The sequence below is a fragment of the Drosophila bipectinata genome, chromosome 3R, assembly GCF_030179905.1.
Source record: "Drosophila bipectinata strain 14024-0381.07 chromosome 3R, DbipHiC1v2, whole genome shotgun sequence".
NCBI classification, from domain to species: domain Eukaryota; kingdom Metazoa; phylum Arthropoda; class Insecta; order Diptera; family Drosophilidae; genus Drosophila; species Drosophila bipectinata.
The window spans coordinates 5,865,649-5,888,340 of NC_091739.1; the positions used below are offsets into that span (position 1 = coordinate 5,865,649).

Here is a 22,692-nt window from a genome sequence, read left to right on the forward strand (position 1 = left end):
ATTTCCTTCAATGGCGCGTTTTCGCAACTCTTCAACGCTAACCCTCTGGTCACACTTCCGCTAGTTCAGCGAATGTTCGTTTCAGAATTTCTAAGATCTGTTTATTTGCGTCGGAATTTAACTATCTCTTGAAGATTGCAACGCTTGTAATCCCATATTCGATTGAATAAGCCTAATTGAAAAAATCAGGAGTTACCTTGCATGGGGTGTCTGCCCTCACTTTTATTGGCTACTGACGGAGCGCCCGCGCATTTTTAAGAAAGATAAACAACGCCATGGATCGGAGTCGAAGAAGTGGTCGGGTACGCCGGAAGCACTCATCGGGGTCGGATAGCGATAGCCCTAGCGAGGCTCCGAGGCGAAAACGAAGCAGGCAAGTACCTGGGTCTGAAAACGAGTCTGATCCGGAGGTGACTAAAAATAATAGTTTCGAAACTTCGGCGCCAAACGATCATGGATGGAAGAGCCGGAGTTCAGGGCAAAGCATGTCCCAACGTGCCACCAGCTTTAATCTAACGGTGTGTATTACTGAGTAGACATCGTTTATATTCATTAAAGTGTTCCTTTTTTCCAACAGTCTGAGCTATCGGTTCCAAATGCTTTCGATCGTTGTGGGAAAGTTATTTCGATGCGCCTCACGAACTTTATGTGCCACTCGAATCTATTTGTGGAATTCGGTCCGAATATCAACTTTTTGGTCGGTAATAATGGCAGCGGCAAGAGCGCAGTCATCACGGCCCTAGCCTTGGGCTTGACCAGCAGCGCCCGAGCCACGAGCCGGGCCAGCAGCATACAGAAGCTAATTAAGAACGGAGAGGCAAGTGCCACTATTTCCATAACTCTGTCCAATTCGGGTCTGAGACCCTTCAAGGCGGACTTTTTCGGGCCCCATCTCACCGTGGTGCGCCACTTGCGGCAGTCGTCCTCTTCTTATGATCTTCTGGACGCACGTGGCAAGAGTGTTTCCAAGAAAGTTGCCGAGATCCGACGTGTGCTTCTTTGCTTCGGCATCAATGTAGAGAATCCCATCTTCGTGCTGAATCAAGAAGCAGCGCGCGAGTTCCTCAAAGATCTAGAGCCGGCGTCGAATTACAAACTGCTGATGAAAGCAACTCAATTGGATATTTGTGCGGACAGTCTAAACCAGTGCCACGAGCAGCGTAAGACCCTTACGAATAAATTTGAACAGATGGTAAAAAATAAGACGCTCATCGAGAAGGATGTGGAAGCTGAAGCCGATAAACTTACCATCCTGAAGGACAAGGAAGTAGTCAAGGTTAATCTGGAACAGAGTCAGACTAAGTTGGCGTGGTTGGCGGTGACCCGCGTTCAGACAGAGCTTCATACCTTGGAGACATCGATACGCCATATAGAGGACAAAAAGGCTAAGCTTGAAAGCCAAACATCCAAGAAGGAGAGCACTCAGGCTGTTCTTACGCAGAAACTCAAGGATTTACAGGTCACAAAGAATGAGATAATGGAAGCTTACAATGAGCAGGACCAGAAGTACAAAGCCGCCAAGCGATCAGTGCAGGAAATGGCATTAAAAAGTGCTTCTATCAAAGCCCAGATCGGCAACGCTGAGAGAAGGCTGCGGGAGGAGCAGCATACGTACAACGCCTGCAAGAAGCATATTGGTAGCTACCATGCCAACTTCACGCGGGTGAAGGAGCAGCGGGAGGAACATGCCAAGACAATGGAGGCCCTGAAGTTGCAAGTGGCAGAGAGCGAGGCAATCATTGCGCGATTACGCGAAGAGCAGCAGGAGATAAAGAGGAAAACCAACTCCTTCCATGAGAGCTTGGAGGCCGTTAAGAACGAGAGGGCTCAGTTGCAGAAAACGAAACGTGAGTTACTTTCTCATGAGCCTCGGATTTTTGTTTACATTCTTTCCCCCTTCCAGAAAATATGCAGTGGGAAATCGACTCGCTCTCCCGGAACAAGTCCAACAAGCTTTCTGTTTATGGCGAGCAAGCTATTCAAGTGGTGTATGCGCTTCGCACTCAATATTCGGGCGCCAACATGCACCGAATGCCACGGGGTCCTCTAGGACAGTATATAAGCGCGCCGAACTCCAAGTATCGTGACCTGATTGAGAACCTGCTCTATTCCTGCCTACGTTCCTATATTGTCGGTTCGGATAGAGACCGCCAGTCCCTGCGAGCCTTGCTGCAGAACAAGTTCTCAGGCGGGATAGTTCCTAATATAATCACCAGTGCCTTTACAGAGCAGGTGTATAACGTATCCCGGCATAAGGTGAGACCAACAACGCCCAACACCACGGTTTTGATCGATGAAATAAGGTAGGTTGGATGACTGAGTGTTCTGTTCAACATCTCTAAGACATGATATGTATCTTGTAGCTGCGACGATCCTGTGGTAATGAACTTCCTCATCGACACTTATCGCATCGAGACAATCCTCGTGACAGAATCCAAAGAGATTGCTGAGTTTCTGACGTCGGAAACAGAGAATGTGCCTCCCAACCTAACAAAGGTTCTGGTTCCAAACCTGGGCCTTGAGTATATTCCGTCGCCCAACTACGCCGTCTACTCGACCCGCATTAATCCGGCCCGCTTCATTCACGTCAACGTCGACGATCGCATCCGGCAGCTGCAAATGGAACAGAGCGGCCTTCGGGAAAAGGAAGCGGCCCTGGAGAGCGATTTCGTGCAAAAGAAGACAATGCTCGAGAACACCCAAGTTGAAGCTACAAAGAGGAGCGCCCAAATTGGTCAACAGCAGTCCAAGAATCAGATGGCGATGCAGAAGAAAATTGAGTTGGAGAACTTTGATTACCAAGAGCTACCGGAATATGATCGTTTGGTGAGTTTTTGTTTCTTTAAAATTGAAAAAAATACTCATGAATTGTAATTTTAAAAAGAAAACAACTCTAAGTGATAGTGGAGAAAGAATTCAAAAGTGCAACGAAGAAATTGGAGAGCTCAAGGCAAAGCTACTCGAAATAAATGAAAAAAAGAGCCAATGCGAGACTGCAGAATCCAATGAACAAAAGGCCATGGAAGAGTTCTATGGGAGAGTTCAAACTCTGGAGGCGGAAGCTCGGGAAATAAATGGAAAGATTCAGAGCCTTGATCTTCATTATGAGGCGAACAGCAGACAGCTGCAAAAGACTTTGGAGCTGGAAAGGAAATTGCTCGATAAGACGCGCAGCATGGCGGACGAACTGGAGAAGTTGACCGAAGAGGCTAAAAAAGTTGGGGAGTATGTTGCCACAACGAATACAGAGGAGCAAATACGCGAAGACATAAGTCGTTACAAATCGAAGATCAGACAAGTGGAGCAACTGAACTACAATATAGAGGAAGTGGAAATCGAGCTGGGCCATCTTAGAGACAAGCTAGGCCTTCAGGTTCGGCAGTTGGGAATTGTAAACTCGGTTCTCAGTAAGCTTCGCATGGCGTACCACCAGCGTGCGCAGCTATTCCAAAGATCGCGCCACCATTATTTTACAATGGTACAATTTCAATTTGAGGTATGTTCTTGGGGGCTTGGAGGATTTGGACGAGATTAACTTATGTTTCTTCCTTTAGCAAGCACTCGCTATACGAAGGTTCCACGTCAGTTTTGAAACTAACGACAAACAAAAAACCTGGCAAATAAATGTGTTTCCCCCAAGTGGAAACGAGACTTCGAACACCAGGAGTTTATCCGGGGGCGAACGCTCCTTTACCACAGTATCGTTGCTGAAGGGACTGTGGAGCACTTCAGACCATCCATTCTACTTTTTAGATGAATATGATGTGTTTACAGTGAGTCATTCCTTTTTAAAAACCTTCATTATTTTAACTTGTTTTTCATTTAAAGGACGAAGTAAACCGAAAGTTTATTACCGAGATTCTGATAAGCGAAGGCATGGAGTGCAAGACCCGTCAGTATTGTTTCCTAACCCCTCAGGACACTGAGGTGGAAGCGAGCAGCTTTATCAAAGTTCACAAGTAAAAACCAAATATTGTTTTATTTTAAAGAAAATCATAAATTCATTTTATTTCTCTTCCAGATTGGAGGCCCCTGAGCGCTAGTATTTGGACAATTGTTATTACAACCCGATTGTTGCCGGACGACACAAGATTATATCGTAATAATATGTACCAAGAACAAGGAAGTGGCATTTAACGAGGATGTTTAAGATATTTTGTTGTTTTAACCTAAGAGCATAGTAGTATTGTATCGACGAAATTATTTTATTTCAATTCATTGACAAATGATGCCTCTAGTTCAGCTATTATTCTATCTTCGTCCAACAGTTCCAGGTCCATGGGGGTCTGTTCCTCTTTCCTTTGAGGACTCTGCGATGTTGTCTCGGCCACTGGTTCTTCCTTATCTGGGCTGCCTATATTTTGCGGAGAATTGATGTTTTCAGAATGTTCTAAAGCATCTTGGTAACTTTCGCAATCCATATCCTCCTCCAGGTTTCCATTAGGTTTGGTTTCCAAAATTTCAGAAGGGGCTTCAGAGTCTCCATTTTCAATATTTCCTGATGTTTCCAAATCCCTGGTAGCGTCCTGATCTTCTGGAAGCTCTTCTTCATCGCGGGTGGCGTCAACTTCGTTTACTTCGGAGGTTTCTTCCACTTGAGTGTCTTCACTTGCCAATTGAATTTCTTCATTGGATGATTCTGGAGGAGCTAGCAGTTCCAAAATGGGTGTGGAGGTTTCGCTGTTTTCTGGTAAATTATTTTCTTGGTCAAGACCTATGCTATGTTTGAGTTCAAAAGTCCTTTTGAAATTAATATTAATCTTTTGGGGATGAAGATAGGGTTCTAGGTCTTCGGCCAAGGCCTTGAAACTCTGACGAAGCTTAGTGTTGTTTCCAAAGACAATGGATTGCGACAATAGGGATAGATATATCTCTGAGGGTGGTGGGCAGTTGTTGTTTCGTGCTTTGAGTAGAAATACGAATGCTTTGTAGGTTTCCAAGCGACAATTCCAGACGACTGGCAGGTGTCGCTTCCTCACTGGATCCGAATGCATGCGACTACAGATCCCCAAAAGAGAACTGTGCACATCCTTCAGCAGAGAGACCTTCAGCAAATGACCAGAAGAAGATAGAAGTTTTTGGAGGCAGTTAAAGGCCTCACCCAGAAGCAGTTTCTTGTCCTCATTCCCCTGAAGGAGTTCTAGCGCAGAAATAGTCCCACTCTGCTGATTTTTTGGTGCTTGAGTTGGGTTCTTCCGCTTGTCGGGACTTTGGCGAATATCTTCCAATATTTCCTTGACCAGGGTCTCTGAAATAATCTCACAGTGGCTTCCTTCCTGCAGAGTGGCGCACCATTTTGATATTACTCGGTAAACAACTGATCTCACCTTGTCGGATTGTGAGCGATTTCCCGTGGATAGTAAAGTTTTTGTATTCTCAAGAGAATCCAGCAATACATTTAAGATGACCCGGAAGTCCATCCTGAGGTGCGTATGGCAGACATCTATGAGGGTCTCCAGCAGTTCCAGCAGCTTGATTTTCACTTCCGTCAAATAAATTCCAAAGCAAACATTATCAATATGGGCGTTTATTTTCTTGACTCCATCCACGGATAGCCCATTTCCTATAAAGCTCAGAATCTGCTGGGTGTTTATTAGCTTTTTGTTTCCAAAGGGCTTTCGCAACGCAATCTTCAGGAACTCGACCAGGTTGAGGAATCGGCGAAAGTTCTGGGAGGTCCGCTCCAAGGGATCCTTTGCCACCGTGATTGGAAACGGACCCGACGAACAGCTTTCCAAAGTGTCCTTTGACAGGGCAAAGTTCTCTTTAAGGACAGTGTTCAGATTTTTAAGTAATGATGTTTGGTAGTTCTGCCATATGAGTTTATCGTTGTTGTTGCCTTGATTAGAAGGACCTCGAACATTTTGCAACAGAAGCCAGCATTCCCCAGCTTTTGACACAACATCCTTGTTGTTGCTGTCCAATGAATTCAAGAGGAATTTTTCGATGGGCACTTTTCCAGATTTTATCGTTCGGGGGTAGAACTCCAAGCACAATTTGATAGTCTTCAGAGCAGCTAGTGTGCAGGATTGGTTATCGCACACTTCCTTCCGAGAGATAATGTCAAATACTTTTACCAAGTAGGTGGACGTAAATGTTTTGGACAAGTTGGAATCGTGTTGTATCTTTTTTATGAGAAGCGCCAATCCTGAAAAAATCAAATCTCCATACAAATTCAGCTCCGTCGCGTTGCACGATTGAAAGGTGAGCGTCAACCAAATGTTTCCAGTCTTATCGGCTAGTTCTGTGTCCTTTTTGCTGAGGTGGCAGATCAGGAGACGAAATCCAAGTCCTCGGGACTCTCTTTTTTTAAGCGTTGCAGTCAGAATTTTTTCCATTTTATTTATTAAATGCAATTTGTTTTTCCCTATCAAAGCAACATGTGCTTGGTGGTGATAAAACTTTTATTTAGCGATATGGTAATAATACTTAAGAAAGGTGGCATCACCATCTTGCATGATGATTTTTTTTCATGCAGTCTGAACGTGCCATCCTCCCTCCCTAGTAACCTCAAAGAGGCGGCATCTGATATATTTTTATTTATTTGTTAATATTGTCAAAATGAGCCGCAACTACAAAGAGGACCAGACCAATGAGGTCGAAGCTTTGGACTCCATCTACTGTGGCGAAATGGAAGGTGAGAGTTGTCGAAATTACTGAATATTCGTTTCTAAACAATACCATCCGTAGTTCTCGCCACGGAGCCATTCCACAAATTCCAAATCCCCATCGCCACAGAGGAATACAATGCGGAGGAGAACGATAATGGCCTAGCCTGCAAACTGATCTTCACATACACAGAAACCTACCCGGATGGTGCTCCTCTGGTGGAAATCGAGGAGCCTGAGAATTTCGAGGACACTTTCGAGGAACGCCTGCTGGAGCATCTGCGTCAGACAATCGAGGAAAACCTAGGCATGGAAATGGTCTTTTCGCTGGTGAGCAGCGCCCAGGAGTGGCTCAACGAGCGCTGGGACGAGCACAAGAACCAACAAGAGGAACAACGAGTAAAGAAGCTGAAGGAAGTCGAAGAGGAGGAGCGCAAGAAGTTTGAGGGAACCCGTGTCACGGTCGAGACATTCATGAAGTGGAAAATCGACTTTGAGGAGAGCACAGGTATCGCAGCAAAGCGGGAAAAGAACAACTCCTCCAAGAAGCTCACCGGGCGTGAGCTGTTCATGTGCGACAACACTCTCAACGACTCTGACATTAAGTTCCTTCTGGAGGCAGGAGAAAATATCGAGAAAGTCAAAATCGACGAGGCCCTGTTTCAGGATATTGGCGAGTTGGATTTGGATGATGATGATGATGACGATGAAGATTGGGTGCCTGGAGCAGACGATGATGATGACTGAATCTCCATTGGATTGGGTTAAATAAAGTTGTTTCTTCAAGGCATTATCGTGTATTGTACATAACATTAAATGCAAACTCTTTTATTAGTCTAACTTGTTTGGGTTTTGCAAGCTCAAATCGGACAGCTTGAGACCATGGCTTGCGATAGGGTTTATGTCGTCCAGATCGAAGTCTTCGTCGCTCTCCTCTTCTTTTGGCTTTTCTGCAGCAAGAGTCTTCTTAGCCGCAGGTAGGGTATCACGGGGAAAATTGAGTTTCGACCATGAGCCTGGTTCCAGTTTTGGCAAGGTAATCTCAACCTTGGTGCCATACATGTGCGCGCTGGCCTTCTTCACATCCACAATCTATTAAGGGAAACGTAAGATAATTAATTGCTTTATAAGATTAACTTAGGACTCACCCCGCGAAGTTCCAGGTCTAGGTCGAACCTGGCATTTTCTTGCTCTGGGAAGACTAAATTGACATGCAGTCGAATAGGATTTATTTCCACCAGACTCTGGGCGTAGTGGTATTTTTTGGCGTAAATAGCTACCACAACGTTTGTGGCGGTCTGGTGCCAATCGTACCGACACTGAACAACCCTCTTATCCTCATTCTGAAAGAGCCACAAGAATAAGTTTGGTTTTTTTTTCCATAACAAAAATTATGCTTACGTCCTTGACCCACTTGTGCTGTCCATAGACGCAGCCCTTTTGCGCCATAAACTGGGCAAAGTCCGAGGTTCGTTTCTGGCAGCACGACCAGAACTTCATGCCCTCGTGAAAGATGGGCACTCCCGGATGGTGGGTACACTCGCCAAAATCGATGCTAGTTCCGGTAAATGAGTAAGTGCACCCATTGTTCTTGCAGCTCGTGCCCACTTCGATAGAGTCACTGGCCTTTTCAGCTACTGGTGCAGACGGGGCTTTGATTTTAAGAGCATCAATAGCATCTTTCAGAGCGGGTGCCACCGTTGACTGAATCACTGTAAGCGGGGTTTCGATCGGTGGCCTGGGAAGCGATTCCCTGGTGGGAGCTCGTACCTCGATGACCTCGTCTTTGTCCGACTCGTCCTTGGCGGGTTTTTCCGGTTCCGGTGGCTTAACGTTGGAGTGCTTGGCCAGAGTGCAGCCTTTGATGTTAAGGAACTCGGTGAAGTCAACAGACTTTTTGTTGCAGCAGGACCATCCCTTGTAGGCGTCGTGGAAGAACGGCTCACCCGGATGGTGCCGGCAAGACTCTGCGCGGGATGTGAGGGGGAATTTATTGAGAACACATGTGCTTTCAATTGGAAGTCGATTTACTTACCATCGTTATTGGTCGCCGGATCGAAGAGCTGGCCACAGCCTCTGTTGTAGCATTGTTGCATGATGTTAAGTTATGTTTTGTAAATTAAAGATCACTTTGTTTATAAAACACCCGCTGGGATCTGGAACATTCGCCTAACAGTGTTACATACGGGGAAGTGTAATACGGTCATACTGTCAATCAGCTGTTTAAACTTTAAAGGTTTGCGGTTGTTTTTCTTTATATCGTAAATACTCGCATACTTACGATAAATTCAAAATTATGGTTTGGCGCCACATGTTAGTGAACTTTATATTGAAGCAATTTGACTAAACATTTTAGTTCTTAAAAATGTAGTTTACAAATTAATCGCTTAATTATGCTCTAATCATATTAATTTCTTATTGATTTTGAGATATATTTAATTAATACTTTTGTTTTAATTTTCAATATTGTCCACGTACCATGTCACGGTCAAAACTCTTATTTTGAGAACATAAACTTAAGTTTTATAATACTTTTAAGAAACCTGCGACCGCTAATGCCATGGAACATGTGACAAATAATAGCTTTTGCGGTAATCGCTCATCGCTGGTTGGGGTCTGGGTTTGGGTTTGGGTTTGGAAAGGCCAACAGTCGACAAATGCAGAGCAATTAAAAGTGATAGTAAATTTGGAATTATGTTAATTGCTGCCACTGTTTCGCCGCTCTTGCGGAGCTTTAGAGAATTTGCTAATTGCAAGACGGAATTGAACTAAAAACCATTATTTGCCTGATCACCTGAAGGTCAGCCGGCAACGTTTGGGCTACGTGATTTTTGCACGGGATTGGAGCACTGGAAACGGTGGAACTGAACTGAAGAGAATGTGGGAGTCTGTGGTAACTGGTTCCTGGGACCCCCAGGTAATGTCTCCGCCTCGCCTGATTGTTTATTTGTCACGTGAATTCACTTAGAAACATGCATGTTTGCTTGTATGTGACTGCCGCCTGGTTTCATTTTCATTTATTGCCTGCGGGGTCGGAGCATAAATTGAACTTGCAGTCGTCGGCAAATTGCAGCGGCAGTCGCGTTGGAAATTCTTGTGGTCAACAAGGTTATCAACACTTTGGGTCCGGCGCTGTTCCTGAAACGAAAATAAAATTATGACAAACTCAGCGCCAATACCCGCCCACTTCCCGCGCATGGACCACATTTTTTTTGTGTGTCTGTGAATCATGCCATTGCTAATGATCCGTGGCCCATTGTTGTGAAACCAAACGAGAATTGTAAACCTTTTTTTAGAGTTTTATTTTTTTATGGAGGCTTGGAGCAGTGCTGCAGTTTTGACAATCGCAAATACAAATAAATAAATAAATAAATATAACGCTCAGCGGACACTCTGGGCGCAACATCGCCAGTGTCAGTGGAAATTAACACCGCGCGGCCTGACTTTGTCTTTTGCTGTGGCCGCCCGGGCGTATACGTAATTTAGCATACAATGGCAGCGGCAAACAGCAGCAGCAGCAGCAGCCGCGACAACAGCAACATGCAATTGTGGCGCTGCTGTCATGTCATGTTGCTTTTGCCGCCAGTGCACAGATTTCCCGCAATGGCAACACTCGCATTTGTAGCATTCCAAGACCGCTGACGATGCCCAAAAAATAAGACGTGCGTGCTCCAATTGCCAGGCTGGAGCAATAGTCCACTTATTATCCTTATCGCTGATTGCCTGCCAATTTTCTCAGCTCCTCGGCTGGAGGGATGATGCAATTAGGCCGCCGCCATGCAAATGATCAGCCGGCACGCTCTCAAGTTCGTTTCCCAAGTCTTTTGTGTGCCAATTCGAATTTGGAACAAACACAACCGGCGGCGCTAACTCTTGGGAATTTTCATTTATGATTTCATAGTGTTTGCTCTAAGTAATTTTTGGCTATTTGTAGTACAAAGGTTATAATTTCGATTAAGATCTGTATAATGAAAAGGCTTTCAAGTTCGTTGTTCAGGTCTTTTGTTTGTAAATTAATTTCATAAATTTGAGTTTTTGTTAATTATTAAGATAAAATCCAAGAAGTTGAAGATTATTAGTAAACATCTTAATCACAGATCCATTTATTTATTTTATAAATTATTTGTTTGAACCAAACCACATCTAAGTTAAAGACTTTACCTATTTATTTGTTAATAAGAGTTAACACATTTATTTACAAGCAATTTTTTTCTAGTCTCCAGCTCTTGCTCCTAGTTTTCCGGCTTAGATCGGTTTCCCCTGGTCATTCTTCTTCTTCCATCTCCTCTCCGCAACTGACTACAGACAACATGACTCGACTTTAGATTTTCCGGCTCCATCAGCTTCATTGGCTCCATCCGTCCGGATCAAAAGTACCTAAATCGTGTAGTATACGGACTACTGAAGAAGTTATACGTCGCATAGGCGGTATCGGGGGTCTGGAATGTGGTGCTAAAGAACGTTGTGGGATCCGCCGCTGCCGCCACAGCCGCTGCTGCTGTTCGAACAAACAAAAGCATTTTAATTGGGTTTCTCACTCACGGGCATGATTAATATTGTATTATTGGGCAAGTGCACTTGGTGGGGGTATTAAATGTGATTTCAGCTGGTGGTGCCAAGTGGTGGTGAATTCCAAGCGTGGGCGCCACCCATTGACGCGGCTTGAACTGAAGGCTTGAAGGTTGAGCGCGGGGCTGAAAGCTTACTCTGTCAATCACAATCACCGTCACACAATCACGGAGTCGACGTCACAGTCGTCGTTGGCCGATTGCCTCTGATTGTCCACTGGGTCCGATTCGTCGTCTCCGCCCGTCCGTTCGTCCGTCTGTCTCTGACAACGCCCCGGCTACTTTGATTAGAATGTCGGTCACATTAGACCAAGTGACCACTTGGGTTGCCCCACTCCCCAGCATGCACTGAGAAAACTAATCATACGATATGAAGTTTTCGTTTAAGAAACTTTTCTATTTTTGGTGTAATTGTGGTGGGTGGTTATGACTCTAAATTGCCAAATGGCTGCCAAATCACCTCTCGAATTTATGCCTGGAACTAAAGCGAACTAGGGGCGGGATATTAGGGGGCCTATGGGGCACAGTGAGAGAGCTGCCATTAATCCACGCCACTCTGGAGTCTTGAGCATTTGTTACGCTGCGGCTTCAGTTATGGATTGCCATTTGCCTGCGGGCTTTTGGCCTCCTAGCCGCAGGCAGTCCTCATCAGGAAGCCAATTCCAAATCCAAATCCAACTGCGTAACCATATTTTTGTTTGTGGCTTTTTGGATGGAGAGAACTTTTGCCATGCAAAATTAATTACACAATGGTTCGTTTTGTGGTCCCCAGTCGAGTTGCAGTTGCAGTTTCAGGTCCAAGTCCTTGTCGGCGGCTCTCAGACTTTCGGTGGCCCAGCAATCGTGCATAAATTGTCAAATTGTAAAAATTATCTCAACTTAGCGTCGTCGGCTCGATCGCTTTCCCAGTTTTGTCGCGGTTTTTGTTCCAGTTCATTGTGAAATGTCTCTCCATTCATTTGGACAATGAGTCTGGGTCCGAGTCCTAGTCCTCCGGCTCATACAGAAAAAAAAGTTGCCCCATTTCTGTTTCTGTTTCTGCCTCCGACACAAAAATCGATATGCAAAAAGTGCAAAAAGTATCCGCACGAAAAAAAATAAACAAAATCAACTGCCAACATATTTTGCATGCGGCATAAGCAAAGCAACAGTCGCATTAGTCGCGCATATCATTGACTTCGTCTGGTCTTCGTCTGCCCCGGTCCCTCTCTCCACTGCCCTCCACTCTGCACTCCACTTTACTCTACTCCAATCCATTCCATGCGACGCCAGACTATACCAGATTCCACTCAGATCTCCGGCACGGGACCATTTGCGGTTTCGGCTCGGAGTCTCGATTGTGGCTCCAGAGCACCTGCTTCTGCTTAGATTGTTAAAGCAGCTGTTAATGATACCCTCTCGTGGAGAGTATCTTAGTTGCAAGTGGATTTAGTACACGTTTCAAAAATCTAACTACATAATACTATAAATGGTTTTATCTAAATGGCGATACATGGCCTTCCTTGCACCTATATCCCTCTGGAGTAGGGAAAGTCAAGATTTAAAGACAAGTTAATAAAAAACATAACTACAAAGAGGTTGAAGGAATTTCACTAAAGAATATGATATTTCTTGTCAAATAATTTTAAATTAAAAATTCCAAATTCCTAAAAGTTTAAAAATGTTGTCTTGTCTAATGGTTGTGTTGGTTTATTTTTTTCATGAAAAATTTGGTAAATATTAGTAAAAGAATGGGCTAAGCTGAAGTGTCATATATTCTTCTATATATTAAATATAGACTTGAGCAAAAAATATTTTAAAGAATCGTATTTAAAAAAATGAAGATAAAGATTTCATTCTCAAAAGATTTAAAAAAAAAAAGATCCATAATAGATCCATAATATTTTTCCTGCAACATACCGATAATTTCGAAGGATATTTCATACTGATTCCAGGTTCCTGGAAATCTAAGCCTACCTAAGCTAAGGTACTTTGTGATTCTAGTGGATACAAAAAAATGGTTCCTTGTAGGAGATAGAGCCCTGATTACCAGAAATGGCCTATCTCCTCATTTGCATACGCATCGTTTTGTTTCACTTGCCAATTGGCGAGCCTGCCTCGTCCGAGGTCCGAAGTACATGTGTTCGCCTGCGGTCTGCTCCACCAAGTGTGAAGCTGTCGGGAGCTCCAGAGCATGCCCAGGTCGAACCGGTCACAGTCGTTGGTTTCCCAGGTTCCGTCTTCGTCGGCGTCGGCGTCGACGTCCCAATCTCCGTCAATTTGTGCGCCGCCGCACTTCAAAGCCGGATCGGAGCTGTTAATTAGGCGCGAGTTTTATGTGCGCTTAAAATAATTGCTACCAGAGCGATCAAATCCATATACAAACTTAAAAAACAAATCAAATGGTGCATTGACAAACGGAAAATGCAAAATAAATATGCAAAAATATTTCCTTTTTGTTTTCTTGGTTTTTTTTTTTGAGGCCGCAGTCGAAAAAGAATTTGGTTGAAAAATAAAGTGTATGTTGTGGTTTTGTTTTCTTTTTGGTTTTAATAATATATTCGTCGTTTTATTTATAATTTAAATTTCGTTTGTTGTTACATAAAATAAAATAAAGTAAAAGGTAAAATAAAAATTATAAAATCATAATACAATTCCAATTTGAAACATAAACATAAAAGGTAAAAAAGCAGAAATTATAAGAAAAATCATAAAACAATAAATTTGTAAATTAACATTGAGTTTTCAAGCTAATTAAACTAAGTAATGTTAATTAATGAGGGGGCTGGGGGAGCTAAGGGAGGCTAGTGTGCAAAGTTAGTTATTTTTTGCGGGTGGTTAGCGACGTGTGTGTGTTTGTGCTTTTAATTAGCTAAGAGGGACGCATTTCCGTTTCCGGTGCTCGTGTGCAAGGTGCAAGAGTGTGCTGGTGTTGGTGTTGGGTTTTTGTTTTTGGTGTTGTTGCTGTTGTTTTATATATTTATTATTTTATTTTGTTTTTTTGTGTTGTTGGATTAAAGCTTGCGTTAATTACTGGCTTACGGTGTGTGGGGAAGATTAGTTACTTTAACCAGAGCGTTTTCCTGCGAATTAGATTGGATTGGTTGGATTGAAGATTACTCGACGATTATTTAACAATAACAATGAATTAACACAAAAAAAACACGGCTACATATTGCACTAATAAAGCTTTCTCTTCTAGGTGTGTGTGTGTAGTTTATGTGGAGTGTGTGTTTGGTGTGTGATGGAGTTGATGAGATGCATTTGGAGCTATCTCAGACAGTGCGCTTAATAAGGTTCGCATTACTTTGCTGGGGCGGCACAAATCCGTATCCGGAGGCACCCACTACGACGCCGCTGGACTCGTCCACTGCATCTGGGGGAGATGGGGGGAACACAACGGGTCCTGCAATGATAGTTACGAATAGGGGTTTTAACAAGGTTATCCACTATAACCAGCACTTTTACTCACCTCGGTTCTGTCGGGGATCCCGTACTTGTGTGGCGGATGAGGGCTGTGCCAGGGTCAGAGGATCGAAGCCGAACCTGGCTCGGCTAGGTCCAAACTGGCCCAGAAAGTATTGCTGACCCGCGGCATAGGCCACGAACAGGCAGAGGGCGGCGGCAACGGTGACTAACTGCAATTGAAGAATATGGTTTAAATGGCGCCTGGCGGTGGGAGGGTATTAAAATAAGTATGTGTACAACACAAAGTATGCAGAGCCAATTGCACTGGTTACACGCCGGCCAAAGCAATTAAGCCATGAAAGCCAAATGTGTGCCAATGCCATAAGTCGACAATTAAATACCAAAACGCAAACGCAAGTCGCAGAATGCCACATGCCTCGCTTTTGGCCCGGTCAAGTGCAGTCGCCTTGGGCACGAGCCAAAGTGCCAGAGTTACAGTTCGGATTTCGCCTCTCTTGTTTTGGTTCTGGTTGGGCGAATGGCCAACTTTGAAAAGAATTTACTTTGAATTTGTCACTTTCTTAATAAGGGTACTAACTGGCGTAAAACCACGACTGTTAAACATTTATAAAACCATTATAAAACCTTCAACTGAGATTAAAATCTATAAAGTTTTAATTACTTATTGAAGAGACATGACTGACTCTGTAATGTAAATTACAGCCTCCATCCAGGAAGTCAACCACTTGGAATAAAGTCTTAATATATGCTAATACTGGCCGTTCAATTAAGACGCAAATGTTTGGCCAAAAGGCAGGCTAGTTGGCTCCTTTTAGGGGCACTGTCTTAACACTTTTTGAAAGCCAAAAAGGAGAATTAGTCCGCTTTATTTAATGCACATCACGTTGAGCCGCCACAACTGCGCCGAAGTGTGATAAATTTGTTAAGCATTAAATCACGGCAGCGATTATTTTCCCACTGACCCCATTCCCCGGCTTCCATCGCCTGGGACTCGGATGCTAATACAGATTGCGCGGGAGTCGGGGGCAAGTAGACTCATGCTGTGCAAATTGTTTACCGACTGGTTCATAAATCGGCTTAGCTGTCTGCACCGCGGCTATAGTTTTATAGTGTTTTATGTTTTAGTAGACCGACCTCTCTTTGTCGAACGTCTTAGTTAGGTCTTGGGCCGACACGCTGCTGGCAGACTGACTTTAATCATAGGGCGATTTTGACTTAATGCTCCGGCTTTCAGGCCAATCGATTCGAATCGAATCGTATCGAATCTGGCTTATTGCAGCCGTGTGCCACATGTGGCAAGATTAAGTGCAACCTGCCAGAGCAAATGCAAATGTTGCAAAAGCTTTTGTGCTTCATTAATTGTTTAATGGGCCGCGCCTTTTGCGGAGGACTACTATACAGTAGTAGTAGAGCCCTGTGGGGCCAAAACTGCAACAATAACGCTAATTGCTATTAGCCAGAATATGCTCCAAAAAATCGCCGCTAAAACAAAATAATCAAAAATATGCAAACAAGGCGGTCACAAAGTTGCCAACAAGACTCGCAACGAGACTTGTAAAAAAAAAAAAAAAACAAAAATAAAAAAACTTTTAATTAATTCGTGTTTGTTGTGGCTGTCGTTGCTGTTTTTTTTTTATTCATACTCGAAGTTGTTGGACTGACTGAAACTGAGAGTCTATTGCCACATCAAAATAGTGGCAACAGCGGCGCAGGAATCGGTGGCTGCCTAAAAAGTTCTCAAGATCGGTGAACATGTGATCATTAAGGGAAATAGTCGTACGACTGGCAGAACAGTGCTACAGGTCTGTCACTAGAGCCCACTCAAACATTGACTAATGATCCAAGCTGGGGATTAAGTTACGGGCTTCTCTTAATCACTCTACGAGTTCTGACGTTTAATTGAGGAAACAACATTTTTGCTTTACAAGACTTTTAGTTAGAACTAGAATTAGAGTTATTTGTCAATATTTTATAATGAGAGATGCAGGCAGATCTGAGGCGGTTTACACCATATTATTAATGCCTTACAATTTAAAGTTAGTATATTTTAAATGATAATTTTGTTTGGCCAGTTTGCTGCCAAGTGAATGGATTTAAGACAAGCCAGAGCCGCAGCTAAACAAATTAGATCCATCTGTCTTGGCCAGTGCCACATTGGCAGCGGGCTTTAGCCACTCTGGGCCAGTCAAGAGACCAGTGCAACAGCGGCATGTAAACACATGTAGCCGTCACAATGTCGTCAGCCAGACTCGGGTTTTTGCATCTGGAATTCCGCAAATGCCGCAGGATTCGAAAGTAATCGCTTTGGCTAATTTAGTGGCTTTTAATTGGCCATTTGGGTTGAGAACAATGCTCGCGGTCTTCCAGGGCATGCAGACCCCGTTTTCTTCACCTCCACAGACACCGCAGTGGCAAATTAGCCAAACAAATGACCTTAGATATGATTTCGTAATTGGGCAACCTGGGCCGAGACAAAAAGTATAAATAAAATATAAAGCATACTCTGATCTAGACACCGAACCACAACAGACAGCACCGCGCAGACCATGGCGCACGGCGGCTGCTGCTTCGGCGGCTGCTGTTGGCCAAAAACCACCATGCTCATGCGAAAACCCACCCACCCACAACAATGATTAAGTGCAGCAACATGTGAGCGTGCCAGCGCATATAAAGTTAAATAAAAAATCACTAAACAACCAGCACCCGTTAGCCTCAACTGGCCATGGCAACATTGTCTCGTTAGCCCGAAAGAGCTGATAGCCCCCTGGATTTTGGGTATAATAGCTCTGTCATGCTGCTGATAGGTTTACTCTGAGGGGATTGTATGACATTTGAAATTGCCTTAAAATTGATTCATAAATCTGGATAATAGGGATCTCTAAGACGGTCTTGCACGACCTTTTATTATTTAAAATTTATGAGAAAGTGCATTTAGAGTTCTGCTTACTGTGCGATTTTTCAATGATTTAATTGCTTTGAGTTTATCAAAGATCGATATTTGATTAGTTTTTTGAATTTTATCACTACATAAATTGCTAATAGAAAACCTTAGACTTCTTTCATTTTTTTCTCACTTTCAAAAAGTCCAAAAAGTCGACCGATTTTTTGTTCCTTGGCTGGTTTTTGATTGGCTTCAAATGTGCGGTATAAAATGAATTATATTTATTGGCATACCAGCTCAACAGCAGGTAATCGAAAAGTAAAGTGAATTGTATTGAATTTTCGAATAAGTTCCAGTCGCTCCAAAAAGGTATCTAAACATTTGCATGACTCAGTGAGGGAGCTCAGTTTGGGGGCTCAGGTTTCAGGATCTGGGAAAAGCGAACCACGGCTGATGGATATGTCCAGGTCCAGGTGGCAGGCGAGCAGCTGCTAATTAATCTTGTTTATGTTTAAACTTTAAACGATTTGTCATTTGGCGCGGTCGGGCGTAATTAATATTATGCGAAAAGCCACGTAGATGGAAAAGTGAATGTGATTTGGGCGAGACAATTGAACTCGGCCCGAACCCGCGCCCGATCCCGAACACGAGTTATTATTGTTATCTTTTGCTAACGATAGTAACGCCCAGCAGTTGTAGTCGGCTGCTGATATTTTTTGGCAGAGCTCTGATCGGGGGTCAATGCTCGATTGAGCAACAATTTGGCTGACTTTCAACACGGAAGCTCCATGGCTTGGGAGCTGAAAGCTGGCTGCTCGCTCGGACTGGCGACTTTGGAGCCTCTCGACTTTGACTGGCGAAACGCAAATAGCGCAATTGCAGCCGAAGCTGGATCACAGCAAAGTGTTGGATGTAGTAGGTGAAACGGCAACAGCCAGCAACAAGCAACTTGCAACAAGCAACTTGCAACTAGCAACCAGCAACATCAACAGCAACTTTAGTTTGCCGCTTCAAATTACTTTGAATTGTGTTTAATAGGTGGGAAATGGAGTCAGTTGGCGAGTCAGTTCGTGGCCAGCTGCCCCGCTGTTTTTCAAGTTTTCTGGGCCCAATGCTGTTGCCCAATCTATTGTCGATTGTAATTGAATTATTAAACATCAATTTGGCTAGGAAGTGCAAATTGGCGATCGCTGCGCTCGTGCAGCGTGAGAATCGAGTGACGTTGATCTTTCCTGCCTTTTTCCTGCCGGCGAAATGAGTTCAAGTTCAAACTGGTTTCCAGCTGCAAGTCGGGGCTGCAAATTTGTAGCATTTAGAGTCTGACAAAATGCCAAACACAGCACAAGACGCACACATGCCTCATAAATATGGTAATGGACCGCGAATACCCCAGCCCGACATGAACTCCCACCGCAGCCACCGGCCCCTCAATCCTCCATCCTAGCAATGCGATGCATAAATCTCGCACAAATATTTTTCGCAACTAGCCGGCGTGGGCTTGTGGCCAGTTGATTTTTCGGAGCCGATCTGGACGACATGTGTACGCCATGCACTTGCCAAGCGCAGTGACTGACTGAATGACTGACTACACAGTCCAGCTACAGGACTTGGATTGCGACAGCTGCGGTGAACACAAGACGCAGTGCTCCGACGTCGAATCCAAATCCAACTCCAACGCTAATCGCCGTCCAGCGACGGAAAACTATAATAAAAATTGTTGTGCCCGCTTCGTCCGATGGGACGATATCGAATGACATGGTCTGGAGTCCCAGATATCGTTGCCATGGCTTCGGAATGTCTGCCTCTCTACCAGACCGAGGTGTTGGACAAAGCTTGAGACTTGACTTAAATGAATCTCCCGTGAAATGGCACACGAATTTAAGATTTGGGGATACAATTACTACAAAAGCTAAAGGTATAAAAGGTAAGCGCTCTGAAAACTCTGAAATATAATTATTGAAATTGGGTATACTACTTCTTCTACTTCAGGCTTCTGTAAATAAAACTATTCAACACTCAAGAAATCCAACTCTGTATAGTAATTATGCACGGACTTGTCATCGTCCCCGTACATGGGCATTGAGAAATCGGCACTTTCCGGCGTGACATCTTCATTCGAGAGAAGCCAAGCGCAACGCAAGGCAAGACAAGGCAAAGACCAAATCTAAAAACCCAAATCCCAAATACAAAATACAAAATACGACATGAAATTGTACGAGTACGTATGGCAATTAATTTGAATTTCCACACGCAAAGCGTGTAAAAGGCAGCAACCATCGGACGGCGGACATCTTTCGATGAACCCACAAAGGGGGCCATAAAGGGGGCCAAGAAGGGGCCCAAAAGCAAAAGGGGGCTGGCTGAGAGCAATTAATAAATCTTGTTCGTGTGCATGGTCGAAATCCTAATCGAGAGCGACGTTGATTGCGGTTTCCCAGGGTGCCCGAATGCGCCCCGCACCCCTGCTCCAACTCTTGGCCATTGCATAAGCCATTTTCCAATGCAATGCACGCTTGCATTTTTTATAATTTTTATAGGTTTTAAGTGTGCTTTTCAGCAGCTCTTTTTATTTATATTTTTCAGTTTTCACGCACAGCATCGGTATATTTGATTCATTCATGACTGGATTCCCAATGGGCGGAGGGGGATGGCTGGTTTGCCGGTGTTTGGGGCACGCAATTGGACACGAGAAGTTGGTCAGCTGGCTGGTCTTGGCTTTGGCTTGGTTTTGGCCAACCATTTCGGTTATTGGCTCTTGGCTCTCGGCGTTTTGGCGCGTGTGTATCGCACTTTTCAATTAAGTTACAAAACGCACAGCCCAAGCACGTTTTTGGCTTGTTTTCTTGTCTGATCTGTCTGTCTCGAGTCCGGACTCCGAACTCCGGAGATTCGGCCTTCATCATGAACTTGAGATTAGTTTTTTTATTTTATATTTTTGTGTTTTTGCGCGCGACTGCGATTTTGCGTGCGTTTTCCCATGTAATTGCGGGCTACTCGACTTGATTGCCAATTGTGGGGCGGAAACTCCTTAGACTTCTTATTAAAACTGGTTAGAGATGTATAATTTGGTCACTAAGCGTAACGCGAAGGTTTTGCTTGACCCATAAATGGTTTTATGATTCAGAATCAGTTGGGAAAATATTGGCCAACATTTATTAAAATTAGCTTAATTAATGATTGGTTTTTTGTTTGGATGACTAACTGTGCGTGCTTGAACTTAGTCTAAAATTAATCATTAAAAATTGCCAATTTGAGATTTCTAAGTCCGTAATCAATATGAAAGCCTTCACATTTTTCAAGTCCGTTTAAGTATACTATACAATTCAATTCGATCTTAATGTGAGATAATAAAAACCAACTGGTTTCCAGCGGGTGAGAGTGAAATAAAAACATTACGAGCCCCTCTGATTTTATGGGAAATTAAAAGAAATTTAAAAATCAAACATTCAAATAAATTTGGCCAGCCACTGCTGGCTAAACATTCCAATCTTTCATAATCTCCTAATCAAGATCGAATTATGCAGAAACAGCGTGTTCGAAATTTATGCATATTATTCGTCCCATTTGCAGTGCCTTGGACTTGGATGGTCACTGAATTTTCGAATGCAATGCCAGGGCAGACCAGACCAGAAATGGACCGTAAAGTTATATGGGCATTGATATAGACGTATATGTATATTGAGGCGGTGGCTTTGCCTTCACGGCCTGCTGACACACGATTTTGTGGACCATAAATTAGAGTGCCAGCCCGGGCCAATAAAAATTCTTGGAGAGCAGACAATGCCCCGCGGCAGTCATTAGAAAACTGTCAAACCGAAATAGTTGACTTCATTTGCGGTCTGAACGCGGCTTAAACGTGTTAACAATTCCAGGGCATTAGCAGTTAGTTCAAATGTGTCGACAATTGTCGCGAAAACTCAAGGAACGGCAAACCGAATCGAAAGACTTAGGCAACGAACTTGCAACAGAAAATGCAAAACTCCAAAAGTCTACTTACGAATTTCATATTGCTGGCTGGTGGAGCTTCACGTGTGTGCGTGCGTGTGAGAAGCTGCAATTAGTTAACAAATATTTGAATTATATTAAAATTAAACACTTGCACTTTTCATTAGCTTGACACGAAAACGTTTTGGCTTTGAATTTATAATTTGCGGAATTTCGTGAATTATTTCTTTTATTTCTCGTTTGTTTGGTAAATTCTTCAGTTTTGAGTTTCGTAAACAAATGCAGCAATGCGTTTTCGATGGGTTTTTATGTGTTTTTTTTGTTTTGTGGCCGACGAGCACGCGAAGCCAGGAAAAACTGAATCCAAAGGCTGTGAACTACGGACCGCTCACTGCAATAAATACTATGTAGTACTCTGGGGCTTACACGGTGGATATTTTTTTGTTTGGGGCTTTTATGCGGAGCTCTCGGGTCTCTGCTGTACGTCGGCTTATGCAGTTAAACGTTTAATGAATTCCAACAGGTATGCTCAGTTGGTTTTATATGAAGCACAGTCCGGGCGCCGACGTCGGCGTTGGCGTTGCGTCGCCGTCGCACAGTGGAAGAAACGAGTGATTTGGCTCTGTTTTATTCAGAATTCACTTTAAATTGTTGTATAATCGTTGGATTTGATTTCTAGTAAATGCGATAAGAAAGAAACACTTATTTTTGACACTAATAGGAATAATATAAAAATGGTTTCTACTTGATAAATGTTTAATTATGGAATATTTGTATTCTTTCAAATAAACAAGAAATAATACAAAAAAGACGAACGTAAATAAATTTATTTTTGGATTAAACCACTCCTAAACAAAAACAGATATAAATAATAATTAAAATATATTTAAGAATTCATGTTTTGAATAAACATGCTAAAATATTTATTCTAATATTTAGGTAAGTTCATGTATTACAAAAAAATTATTATAATTTTCATAAAAGATGTATTTATTTAAAAAAAAACAATCACTTGTATTTTAGTCATAAACCTAAAACACCAATTTAATATACATTGCTCCCACTGTGCCGTCGCTTTGTTTGGTGCGTTTGCTTTAAGTTTTGAGTGAGTTTTAGCCATTTGAGTCGGTTTCTTGAGGTTTTTCTTTACATTGGGGGGCTTTATGTTGGTAGTGGCCTACGTGCTATAGTGCTATTTGGTTTTGCATTTGCCACTGGCCACGTGATGTTTGTTCTCTGCAAGGGAATCGATTTACATTGCAGCCTGAATTCAACTTTCTAG

At 43.3% G+C, this 22,692-nt stretch overlaps 5 protein-coding genes across 6 annotated transcripts; 2 read left to right on the top strand and 3 right to left on the bottom strand.

Moving 5' to 3' along the window:
* The first annotated feature begins 28 nt into the window (after positions 1–28).
* On the top strand, positions 29–4,237 carry SMC6 (Structural maintenance of chromosomes 6). The gene is made up of 8 exons (XM_017249750.3): positions 29–518; positions 578–1,847; positions 1,904–2,303; positions 2,364–2,826; positions 2,885–3,496; positions 3,555–3,773; positions 3,829–3,959; positions 4,022–4,237. The coding sequence occupies exons 1-8, from the start codon at positions 276–278 to the stop codon at positions 4,041–4,043; spliced, it is 3,360 nt and encodes a 1,119-aa protein (XP_017105239.2). The 5' UTR covers positions 29–275; the 3' UTR covers positions 4,044–4,237.
* Positions 4,206–6,400, bottom strand: LOC108131029 (proline-, glutamic acid- and leucine-rich protein 1). The gene has a single exon (XM_017249751.3). It carries the CDS (start codon positions 6,336–6,338, stop codon positions 4,206–4,208), a length of 2,133 nt encoding a protein of 710 aa, XP_017105240.2. The 5' UTR covers positions 6,339–6,400.
* A 76-nt stretch (positions 6,401–6,476) lies between these two features.
* Positions 6,477–7,442, top strand: LOC108131031 (RWD domain-containing protein 1). The gene is made up of 2 exons (XM_017249754.3): positions 6,477–6,637; positions 6,691–7,442. The coding sequence occupies exons 1-2, from the start codon at positions 6,562–6,564 to the stop codon at positions 7,353–7,355; spliced, it is 741 nt and encodes a 246-aa protein (XP_017105243.1). The 5' UTR covers positions 6,477–6,561; the 3' UTR covers positions 7,356–7,442.
* Positions 7,407–8,803, bottom strand: mora (CHORD-like protein). The gene is made up of 4 exons (XM_017249753.3): positions 8,644–8,803; positions 8,010–8,575; positions 7,757–7,951; positions 7,407–7,700 (listed from the first exon to the last, which is right to left on the bottom strand). The coding sequence occupies exons 1-4, from the start codon at positions 8,702–8,704 to the stop codon at positions 7,440–7,442; spliced, it is 1,083 nt and encodes a 360-aa protein (XP_017105242.3). The 5' UTR covers positions 8,705–8,803; the 3' UTR covers positions 7,407–7,439.
* A 1,978-nt stretch (positions 8,804–10,781) lies between these two features.
* LOC108130957 (uncharacterized) lies at positions 10,782–21,967 on the bottom strand. 2 transcript variants are annotated; one of them, XM_070281847.1, is made up of 5 exons: positions 21,837–21,967; positions 21,463–21,516; positions 14,628–14,793; positions 14,463–14,561; positions 10,782–11,106 (listed from the first exon to the last, which is right to left on the bottom strand). In XM_070281847.1, exons 2-5 carry the CDS (start codon positions 21,469–21,471, stop codon positions 10,976–10,978), a joined length of 405 nt encoding a protein of 134 aa, XP_070137948.1. In that variant the 5' UTR covers positions 21,472–21,516; positions 21,837–21,967; the 3' UTR covers positions 10,782–10,975. The 2 variants fall into 2 exon arrangements, with proteins under 2 accessions (XP_070137948.1, XP_070137949.1); XM_070281848.1 differs by lacking the exon at positions 10,782–11,106 and adding an exon at positions 14,142–14,238.
* Between the last annotated feature and the right edge of the window lie 725 nt (positions 21,968–22,692).